Genomic DNA, 12,324 nt, shown 5'->3' with positions numbered 1-12,324 from the left:
GAAAGAAGTTTTACATGCGAAAGTTGTAACTTCATCGCCATCTTTGCCATAGTATCTGCCACCGTGTTTGCATCTCTCATAATCAAACGAAAGTCAACACGCCAATTTCAATGCATGATATCTCTTATTTTGAGCACTAATGGATCACTAAACCCAAAACCATCTTGTGTAACAAGATTAAATGCTTCCACACAATCCGTCTCACAAATAACATTTCGATTTGCTTTTATTCCTACCGATTTGATTTAATACCGGAGAAGCTAAATCGAATTTGGTCAATTCGATTTATATAGATTTGTACATGGGGATATGCACGCACCGTTTTTTGATTTGGGACTTTCATGTAATATTGAATCCCACTTGATTTATTAATGTTATTTAAATAGTATTTAGACTATTTACAATTACTTGAAGACTTAATTCTTTTAAACTTTACTTTTAAACTTTTATCAATTACATTTTAAATCTCAAACTTTTAATTATTTTACTTTTAACCCAAAAATTTATAAAATTATATTTGAAACTTCACTTATTTAAATATTCCTAAAGTAACCCTAAACTTTTATAAAATATCCGAAAACGTATATAATTACAAATTTTACCTTAATCTTTTTATTAAAATACAATTTTACCTTTCAAACTAAAATTCAAATGCTGATCTCTCCTCTTTCGCAAAATCAAAACCCTTATTCCTTTTTCTCCAAAAATATCTACTTGAAAATTAATCCGTTTTCGAGTTTTACGGTTACGATTTTTCACAACTTTTAATTTAATCTCTCGACCCTTTAACCACACATATTTTACTCGATTTTCAACATAATCCCAGCCCCGAATTCTTTAAAATAATTTAGTTCTTGATTGTAATAACACTGACTGAACCATCATCATCAAATAATCAATATATCACAAAATTCAACATAAATTCAATCAAACTCAATCGATAATCAATCACAACGTCAATTCACTTATCCGATTATGAAAATTTATCAAAATCATACCTCCGTATAAAATCAAAATAACAAAATTTTCAGAAAAGCTTTTTAACCGAACAGCTGAAAAAACATAAAAAATCGGCTACTCCACCTAATTACATCTTCGGCCGAACCACAAGAGAGGGAGAGCAAATTCACCGTCAACTTCTCTCAAATAAAAGTGACGTCAACGTGCAGAAAAGAAAAATACAAATACTTTAATCGAATTAAATTTTTCATTAGAGTTACAGATCATAAAAAATTAAAGTTGAAAACTCATGAGAAAATCACAGTTCTCGCTTTTCTTTCTCGGCCCCTTTCTCTCTTTTTTCCTCAAATGGCTTCGTTGATGATGATGATTAAGGGTGATAAGGGTGATTATTAGCTAAGTGTCATGATTCATTAATAAAGAGTGTCGGATGTCAAAGTCTAGATCTGCTGAGTCAGTGGTTCAAGTTATAAACTTTTTAAGTGGATATATATCTATATATATATATATATATATATATATATATATATATATATATATATATATGACATTAGTAACTTAAGGATAAAAGATATTGGATAAAATATTAGCAACTCTAAACTCATTAAAAAATACCAATAATTACTTATATCGGTAAATATTGAATTTGATCATAATAATATTTTTATTTTTTATGTTCTATTATAATTAGAGTAAGTAAAATAAATAAATAACATAATAATAAAATTATATCACTATTTATTTTATTTCGGGATTCGAAGTCGACTCGTCAAAGTAAAACTAATCGCTTTAAAATATTATTTGGAAAAAATTTCGTGTTAGTGTAAAAATTAGGGTTGTTACAAGCTACATGGATCAAATGGCGCAATTGAACTCTATCATATATCATGTCTACAGAGAGACTATTTATATGTAGATCTTGTTTAACCACCTCATGGATGGTCTTCCTCTGCCTTTCACATGTCCAAACCACTTGAGACGCGATTCTACCATTTTTTTTTACAATAGGTCCTACTCTAACTCTCTCTCTTATATCTTTGTTCTTTATTCTATCTAATCGCGTATGACTACTTATCCATCTCAAAATCTTCATCTCTGTCACCCTTAACTTATGTTCATTCTCCCTTTTGGCCAACTAACACTTTGTACCATAAAGCATAGCTGGTCTGATAGCAGTGCGATATAATTTATCTTTAAGTTTTAAAGGCATTTTTGTCACATATAAAACTAGACGCACTCCATCATTTTGACCAATCTGTTTGGATCCTATAATTTATATCCTTTTCAATCTCTCCATTATCTTGTATGATGCACCCAAGATATTTAAAACTTTTAACTTTTCACATGATGTTTTCTCCAATCTTCACCTCTATATTAGGGTTTTTTCTTCAATGGCCAAACTTATATTCCATATATTCCATCTTACTATGGCTTATGCGCAGACCATACACTTCTAGATCTTCTCCCCATAAATCCAACTTCCTATTTAGGTCTTCCCTTGACTCTCCCATAAGGACAATATCATCGGCAAAAAGCATGCACAATTACACAGGCTCTTGGATATACTCTGTGAGTAATCCAAGACTAATGTGAAAATGTTTGGACTTAAGAATAATTCCTGGTATAATTCTATACCAATAAAAAATTTCTCTGTTACACCACATTTAGTCTTTACACTAGTTATAGTCCCATCATACATGTCTTTAATTGCACAAATATATGCGATCCTTACTCTCTTCCTTTCCAAAACTTTCCATAAGACTTCACTTGGCATCCTATCGTACATTTTTTCCAAATCAATAAACACCATATGTAGGTCTATTTTATTACTATGATACCTATTCATCATCCTTCTTAACAGGTATGTAGTTTCAATGGTGTATCTGCCTTCCATAAAATCAAATTGGTTCTCTATTACTTGTGTCTCTTGTATCACCCTCTGTTCTATCACCCTTTCCCATAATTTCATGGTATGGCTCATGAGCTTGATCCTCGATATTTTCCACAACTCTGTATATCCTCCTTATTCTTGTAAATAAGTACCAAGGTGCTCTTTCTCCATTCATCTGGTATCTTCTTTGACCTTAAAATCTCATTAAAAAGCTTGGTTAACCAATTGATGCCTTTGTCTCCAAGGTCCTTCCAAACTTCAATCAAGATATTATCGAGTCCTACTGCCCTGCTATTTTTCATCCGTTTTAGAGTCTCTTTTACCTCGAAGTCTCGAATCCTTCAATAGTAATCAAAGTTTTGGTCCTCTTTCCTCGTGCATGACCAACCAAGGCTCAGAAGAGTCTTCTGTCTTTCATTAAATAACTCGTAGAAGTAGCTCTTCCACCTTTCATCGATCTTCTCATCTTTAGCCAAAACCTCTCCATCTTTATCCTTTATGCACTTAACCTAATTCAAGTCTCTCGTTCTTCTTTCACGGCTCTTTGTGATTATATATATATATATATATATTCTCCTTCCTTCATGTCTAAAGACTAGTAGACCCTCATATGCTCTTATTCTTACTTCACTTACATCCACTTTTGTTTTTTTTTTTTAGCTGCCTTATATTTTTCTCAATTATCTGCATTGCAGCACAAAGTTCATTATTTAAAGCACTCCCTTTTTAACTTAATCTTTTCTTGTACACTCGCATTCCACCACTAAGATCCTTGTCTCTTGATCTTATCCCTCTAGATTCACTAAAACTTTCTTTTGTTGTTCTTCTAATAACTTCTGCCTTCTCCCTCCACATCTCCTCCGCACTTCCATTCCCTTCCCACTTTGCCTATTCTCCTACCCGTCTTAGGAAGCTTCTTTATTTCTCATATTTCATCTGTCACCACCTCGTCCTTGCATTCTTCGTATGATGTCTTTTTCTCAACTTTTTCTTAATGCAAAAATCCATGACGAACATCCTATGTTGTGTTGTTAAACTCTCTTCCGAAATAATTTTAAAATTAATGCAAAATTTTCGATCGACTCTCTTCAACAAGAAGAAGTCGATTTGAGAGTTTGTTATGCCACTCTTATAGGTTATAAGATGTTCATCTCTCTTTCTAAAACATGTATTTGCGATGGGAAGGTCAAAGGTTGAGAAAATGTCCAAAATAGTTTTACCCTCAATATTGACCACCTCGAAACCATGGCCTTCGTGAATACTTCCATGCCCAGTTACTTCTCTTTCAACATGACCATTTAAATCTCCTCCTAAAAAAATCTTATCTCGCGAAGGTATATTTTGGACCAAACTTTCTAGATACTCCCAAAATTTTATCTTGTGTTGTTCGTCTGAACACTTGTGGTGCATAGGCGCTAATCACATGGAAAGTGCCTCCTTCCACCACAAGTTTGATAGAGATGATCCGATTACCCACCCTCTTGACATCCACTACGTTCTTCTTTTATTGCTTATCCGCGATAATACCTACCTCATTCCTATTCTTCACTTTTCCTGTATACTAAAGTTTAAACCCGAAGGTATCCAACTCCCTAACCTTCGCGCCGACCCATTTTGTTTCTTGTAAGTACATGATGGTAATCTTCCTCCTTGTTATGGATACCACTACCTCTATGGATTTTTCTGTTAGAATGCCTATGTTCAATGTCCCAAATTTCAACCTTCTGTCGCTTCGATTTTTACCTTAATCTTTTTCTTTATGAACTACCGTATTTACCCTCGTCCGTTCACGAAAACGCGGGAACCCTTGCTCATTTAACACTACACCTGGGTACCGATGCAGCGGCTCTTATTCATTTGATATTGTACGCGAGTCATATAGTGCGTTTTTTCCGGGCAACGACATAATTTTAGCGCAATAACGATTTTGATCCATGTCATGAAGATTCGACTAAGTTTTTGTATTGGTTGTCGAAGGCCTAATACAACCCTCCTCTTTTATCCGGGTTTAAGACCGGCTATGTATCACAGATATAGCATAGACGGAGTTATCTACGTTCTTTCTCAATTAAAAAAAAAAAAAACTTAATTTTCAAATCTCCAAAGTATTATTACCATACTATTTTATAAAAAAAATATTATATTACCATACTAACTAGCTCTCACATTGCGAGTCAATTCAAAATCTTAAAACACCGAATTAATGAGTATTTTATTTTATAAACTTTCACTTTTCTTTATTTTGATCGATGTCATCATATTGAATTTCCTGAAACACCTGTATAATTACTTAAACTCTTCTCATATTTTTATTGTGTGCTTTGAAATGATTAATGCGTGCACTAGTATAATAGCTTGAATTCTTAATTAACAAAAAAATTTTCAATTTTCACGTAATTTAGGGGGGGCAAATCGATAGCTGAGTTTGAATCCATTCATAGATTGTTTTTCTCTTCTTTGTTGACTAATATGAAAGTAAGCTTTTTTTGGTATTGGACTAATTCTTCTATTAGTGCAACATATGACTCTACTTTTATTCATGCATTAACACAACAAACTTATCTACCTCCTTTGGTAGCCACAAAAACATCACAACACACTTATCTTTAACAAAACACACCAATCTAATTAAATAAAAAAAGATAAGAAAGGGATGCTGAGATGAATCATATAAGTGGAGTTTGCCATTCTTCATTGAGCTGTCCAATTCTGATGATAGGAAACTGGTGATTAGCAAAAGGCAATTTTCCCATCATAAGCTCTTTGGACACTTGATGCATACTTGGTCGAGATTGTGGATTGTGGCTCAAGCAATTCAGTGCCAACTTTATGATCTTCATGATATCACCAACCATTAATTCTTCAGGATGTGGAGGTCTCTGATCTATGACTTCAACCAATAACAAATTGCAACTGATTAATGCTGTTGATGGTGACAACAATGAACTTATCAGATCCCCAGGATGCTTTCCCATAAGAATCTCCAAACAAAGCACTCCAAAGCTATATACATCACATTTCTCTGTCACTTCCATTGTCTGAGCTAGCTCTACATTTAATCATTCAAATTTTCAAGTTATGCATAATAAAGCAATGTATTTATATGCTTAATTATTTTTATAAATAGTTACCTGGAGCTGCATAGCCAAAGGTTACTGCAAGTGTTGTCCAACTTGACCCAGGTTTCAAGAACTTGGCTGTTCCAAAATCAGATACATGAGCTTCATAGTCTGAATCTAGAAGAACATTCTTGCTTGATATGTCACGATGAACAATAGGGGGTATGCAATCATGATGCATGTATGACAAAGCATTTACGACTCCTTTAACCACATTCACCCTCTTTTTCCAATCAAACAGAGTTGCATGTGTTTCATCTCTTAGTACTTGATCCAAGCTTCCACCTTCCAAGAACTTATAAACCAGAAATGAGAACCGCGAGTGCTGGCAAAAACCATACAGCTTTATGATGTTTCGGTGCCTGATTTCTGTCAATAATTGGATCTCATTTTCAAATGATTTCAAGTTGGATGTTTCTGTATGAAGCTTCTTCACAGCAACAACCATACCTGAAGGCAACTCAGCCCTGTAAACAGATCCTTGCCCTCCAATTCCAATGATATATTTGTCATCAAAATTGTTGGTGGCTTCAATGATAGTTTCAAATGCCATTTTCCCATCATGGCTCCATATGGAAAAAAGTTCTTTTGGCTGTGTTTCTTGATTTGTGGCTGTTTTCTTTCTTGCTTTTCTACAAAGAATATATACAGAAACAGCCACCACAGAAAGCACAAGTACTAGTACTCCAAAGACAAGAAGTAATACCAATAACATGACCTTGTGAGTTTTGCTGATAAGATTGCTTGGACATGGCATCAAGCCAGATACATTACCACACAAGCCTTTGTTATTTTTCAATGATTCAATTGAAGAACTAAGAAAGGCTTTATTGTTTGGAAGAGGGCCTTCTAGTTGATTGTATGATATGTTGACAGAAATCAAGCTTGACATGGCATCAAAGCTTGATGGAACTGTCCCAGAAAGATTGTTGTGTGAAAGGTTCAATAATCGCAATTCCTTCAACTCTCCAAGCACTTTTGGTATTGGTCCATTCAACAAATTGCAGCTAAGATCAAGAGAGTAAAGAGTTTGCAGTGATTGAAAATCAGACGGGATACTTCCCTCTAGTTTGTTGTTGCTCAAATTCAATTCCAACAAGTTGGGTAACTGCACAACTTGTCTAGGTATGTTGCCACTCAATTCATTTCCTGCTAGGTGCAAGATTTGAAGACCATGCAATGATCCTATATCTGATGGAATGTTTCCTGAAAGATGATTGTTGCTGATCTTGAGTTCAAACAGGCTTCTCATATTTCTTATTTCATTTGGAATCTTTCCACTCAAATGATTAGAAGAAAGATGAAGCCTTCCTAGATTGGTAGCCTCAACAATTTGTATTGGTATAGCACCAGAAATATTATTATTGGACATCAACAAGTTCTGAAGATTATGGCTCTTCCCCCAGTTTGGTGAAATTTGACCATAAAATTTGTTGTCACTCAGGTCAATATGCACCAAATTAGGATAAATGCCAAAATCTTGTGATATGTCTCCCTTCAAATGGTTCTGCTCTAACCTTATTCTAACAAGACTAGAGCAGTTCTTGAAGGTACTTGGTACTGGACCAGTGAAATGGTTGTGATCAACATTGAAGAACTTCAATGAACCACCTAAGCAAATGTGAGGTGGCAATTGACCAGTGAGATTATTTGAGGCTACTAGAAAGTCAATCATGTTGGTAATGTTATTAATTGAGTGTGGAATGGTGCCAGTGAGTTTGTTAAAGGACAGTTCAAGAATGGAGAGGCTTTTCAACTTTCCAATTGAGTCAGGAATAGATCCAGAGAGATTGTTTTCTTGGAGATATAAGGATTCCAAGTTGATCAAATTGCCAACAGAGTCAGGAATGTGTCCTGAAAGATTGTTAAAGCGCAGAAAAATCTGAACAAGACTTGTCATGTTTCCAATTGTGGAAGGAATGGATCCGGTGAGGCTATTCGAATCGAGTTGAAGCGAATAGAGATTAGACAAGTTTCCTATTGATGATGGGATGGATCCAGAAAGTTGATTGCCATCAAGCCATAGCAATGTCAAGTTAGACATGCTCCCAATGGAGGAAGGGATTGAGCCATTGAGGGTGTTATTGGAAATTGAAACTTCATGCAAATTGGTCATGTTACTAATTGTAGAAGGGATATTACCAGAGAGAACATTTCCTGACAAATCAAGATACTCAAGATTTGTTAACATGCCAATTTCATGGGGAATGGAACCATCAAGATTATTCTCAGCAATACCAAGAAACAAAAGGTTTCTTAGTTTCCCAATCTCAGGAGGAATGTGGCTAGAAAGATTGTTTTCTCCTAAGTCTAGATATGTCAAGTTGGCCAAGTTTTCAATGGAAGAAGGGATAGGTCCACTTAGATAATAACACAATGAAAGATCAAGCTTTTGTAAACTCCTCAATGTCCACAATTCTTTAGGGATGGAACCCTCAAAGTGATTTAAAGAAAAGTTCAAAGTGTTGACTTTTGACATGTTACCAATGTGTGAGGGAATGGTTCCATGGAACAAGTTGTTGTAGATGTTTATGGAAATGAGGTTGGGAAATGAAGAGAAGCTAAGACTGTGAAGTGTACCTTTGAGTCCAAAGTTTTCAAGATTGATGGCTGTGATGGATTTTGATTTGTCACATTGAATTCCCTTCCATTTGCATGGACTTGTCCCGTTCTTCCAAGATGATAACATAACTTGGCTTTGGTTCTCAAAGCTGGCCTTCCATTTTAAGAGTGCATTTGCTTCACTTGATGAAGACACTTTTACTATAAACACACAAAGCAATATTAAGACAATAAATTTTTCCGACATAATTGGTGGCATGGTTCGTTCAAACTTCAAAGGATATATATTCTTATGTTATCTTAGTAGATGGATTATTTTTGTGTTTATATATGGTGGTGAATGATGTAGAATTCGTGTCAATATGATTGCATATATATACCGAGTGCATGGCACGTGAATAGTTTACGATTCACTATTGGAAATTCATGCACATAGGATATCCACATTTATGAACTATTCTTTCCTAATAAAGCATGATGGACTTTAATTTCTTCACCACATGTGGTAAATACGCCCTTCAGTTCACAACATATTCTCTTGCTTCAAATTTCTTGGCTGCTTCGTTGTTCATAATATATATATCACTTTAACATTTTTGTATGAATTGAAGAGTGTGCTCATGAGTTACAAAAGAAAGAAATAGAAGGTTTAAGATCTTAATTTCTTTTTACGAGTTTAAAATAAATAATAGAAATTTGAGAATTTTATTATATACTTTTATAATTTTATCATTTACCAAAATATTTGAGATAAAATGGTAGATAATAATAAATAGGAATATAGTAATTTATTGGAATAAAGAGGTAAATTAAGTTAAAATTGGTTGAAAACTTCTTTATGTGGAGAATTTTGAAAATGTGGAGTTTGCAGATAAATAAAAATCTCTAAAACTCTTTCTTTCTGAATGTTAAATCCGGGAAGAATATTTAACCTTTTAAAACCTTCCAAATTTCTTCTAAACTAAACAAGCAAACACTCCTTAATTAACTAAACAATCCCAAAAGCAAGTTGCAATGTTTATTTCTATTAAAATACATTGTTTTTATTAGTTTTTAATTTCTCCTCATGATTTATTTGATGTTAAGAATTTCCGTCAAGTATATATATATATATATATATATATATATATATATATATATATATATATTGTTTAGTTTTTTCTCCATTTCTTCTCAAATAAAGGCACGTGTTTCACAATTTACATTACCTTGATTCGAGTCTCCATTACTTTGTCAAGCACCGTGTAAACAAATGTCATTACTAAGCAGTGGTAGATAATATTAATGTGGATTTTTTATGTAAAAGAGATGACACTAATTCAATTATTAGCAAAAGAGAAGACTTGAAAGAGTCAAAGAGTACGTAGGATCTTGTGGTTAGAAATGACATTTCAAAACTAAATTCAAAATTTTTAGGTTATACCACATTATTCGTTTATTAGACTTATGATGGAATTACTACTTATTTTCAGTGTTTCAAATAAATATTTAATCATCTCCAATTTGTGACTGTTGGATGCAATAGCAGGAGATTAAAGGGCGCTGGTGATACTTTTTTTTTTTTTTATCTCTTTTATATTACACCTTTAATTTGTGTGAGTAATATACGTGGCTTTCTTTGCATTCACATTACATACATATGCATGTGCGTGCTTTGTGGTGTGGGACGTGTTCAATTTGTTGAGAGCCATATATTCTAACTTCTAAGTACCTTTTAGACTTTGATCTCTCAGCCTATCTTTAATTTGTCTGCTTTGCGTATTCATATGTAACCATGTTGAGTTGGGTTTTTTTGAAAGAAAAGGGTAGGATAATTGGTATAATTGAATTTAGTGTAAGAAAAAGAAAGAAAAAGAATTTCTAAGCGAAAGAATGAAACTATGTCGAAGGAATTAGAAAATATATTATTTTTTATTTTTTTGATACACTAAAGTAAGAGTATATATATACACATAAATTTTTACTACTAACCTAACTAATAACTTTACTTTTCATAATAGAATTATTTGAAAATATTATTTGAATTAATTAAAAATTACTTAATTAATCTTATTAGATAGAATTTTTTTTTTTTAATAAAATTTTTTTTATATTTTTTATATATATGTGAGTATCCTCCACAAATTTATGATGGTCTGATCTGAGTTTTTTTTTTTAACTTGTTAAAATTGGCTAAAGACAAGGACTTAGTTAACACATTCGCTACTTGTTCTGTGGAGGGAATGTGAGTAACAGGCGCAATGAAATCTTTTATTATTTTATCTCTCATAAAATAGAGATCCAACTCAAAGTGTTTAGTTCGATTGTGTAAAATTGAATTATAAACAAGCAGCACAGCTGAAATATTATTACAAAACACAGTGGGGAGAGCAGAGCAGGGTTGGTGTAGCTCAGCAAGAAAGTTTTGAATCCATAGTAGCTCCATAAATACTGCTGTAAGGGCTCTATATTCTGCCTCGGTAGAGTTTCTGCTGACCGTGGCTTGTTTGCTACATTTTCAAGACACCAAATTTAATCCAAGATACACACAAAATTCTGTAGTAGACTTTCTATCATCAAGATTACTCGCCCAATCTGAATTTGAAAAGACAGTAAATCTCAAGGCAGTGCATCTGTGAAATTGAAGTGTAAGGTCAGCAGTTCCTACTAGATAACGCATCACTCTTTTTGTTGCAATCCAGTGTTCTTGACATGGGTAGGACATGAACTGACTTAGTTTATTAACAGAGAAATTAATGTTAGGTCATGTAATAATTACATATTGTAACCCTCTCACTATGAAACGATACAAGGTTGAATTTTCAAAGAGAGTTTTAGCATTAGCCGTTAATCTCAGAGAGCTTACCATAGGTGTAGTGATTGGTTTTGAATCCTGCATTTCAGTCCCAAAATTAAACTGTGAATATACTTTGATTGATATAAAGAAAATAAGAAATTGGAATGCTTGACAGCTTCTATTCCCAAAAAGAAATTTAGATCTCCTAGATCTTTTAATAAGAAAGTGGAATACAATTTAGTAAGCACAATTTTAATATCAGTTTCATTATCATGAGTGTAAACCTCGTAAAAATTAGTAAATAATTAGTCAATAAATTGAATTTTAATTAGAAAAATTAAAAACGTAAATCTAATATTAAAATAGAATAGAGGTCATTAAAACAAAAATTTTAACATTAATTTCAAAGAATTTGGTCTAAAATTGGATCGAACGGGCCGAATCAATTGGACCGAGCTCGTATTGGGTCCAAGGTCCAAGTATATAAGGCAAGGCTCAGCTTTCCTTTCCCCAGCAAGTTGAAGAACACGCTGAAGGGAGGAGAAACCATCAAACCCTAACCCCAAATTCAATTCAAATTTCAATTCCACGTAACTTTCAATTCGAAACTCCAATTGACGAGTCGTCTGCGACTACACATCCGTGGCGTCAAGCTCTACAAAGCCCATAACATTTTAAGGTAAGAAAGTCATATTTTTTTCTTAATTCTCCCATTTCCAATTTCGAATTTTTTGGGCTTTTGTGTTGAAATTTTGTGTAAATTCGGTGTTTAGGATCAAATTAACTTGGTGGACTTGCCGAGTGTTGTTCCAACTATCCGTTGGTGAGGTGAGAACTGTCAAACCCTATTGGATTTCTTGGTTATGTGTGTTGAAAATTAAGTGTGTATGTATGGGTATTCATGATATGATATAGGTGAGGTGTATATATGGTATGAAGCTAATTGGGAATGTTAAAAGCTTAATTGGAAGCTTGGAGTTGGAAACTAGATGCTGAAATTTTTGTATTGAAGCTTG

At 33.4% G+C, this 12,324-nt stretch overlaps 1 protein-coding gene across 1 annotated transcript; it reads right to left on the bottom strand.

Moving 5' to 3' along the window:
• Positions 1–5,305: 5,305 nt before the first annotated feature.
• Positions 5,306–8,854, bottom strand: LOC130976674 (MDIS1-interacting receptor like kinase 2-like). Its single transcript, XM_057901586.1, has 2 exons — positions 5,983–8,854; positions 5,306–5,900 (listed from the first exon to the last, which is right to left on the bottom strand). The coding sequence occupies exons 1-2, from the start codon at positions 8,789–8,791 to the stop codon at positions 5,518–5,520; spliced, it is 3,192 nt and encodes a 1,063-aa protein (XP_057757569.1). The 5' UTR covers positions 8,792–8,854; the 3' UTR covers positions 5,306–5,517.
• Between the last annotated feature and the right edge of the window lie 3,470 nt (positions 8,855–12,324).

This window comes from Arachis stenosperma, chromosome 4 (assembly GCF_014773155.1).
Source record: "Arachis stenosperma cultivar V10309 chromosome 4, arast.V10309.gnm1.PFL2, whole genome shotgun sequence".
NCBI classification, from domain to species: Eukaryota; Viridiplantae; Streptophyta; class Magnoliopsida; order Fabales; family Fabaceae; genus Arachis; species Arachis stenosperma.
Note: the sequence above shows the minus strand (reverse complement) of the source record. Positions and strands in the feature narration are given on the sequence as shown.

Bases quoted from the DNA above. Each gene is read 5' to 3' on its own strand.
- LOC130976674 (XM_057901586.1), bottom strand. From the start codon at position 8,791: ATGCCACCAATTATGTCGGAAAAATTTATTGTCTTAATATTGCTTTGT. The intron at 5,901-5,982 runs GTAACTATTTAT...GATTAAATGTAG, and splicing joins CTTTGGCTATGCAGCTCCAG to AGCTAGCTCAGACAATGGAA.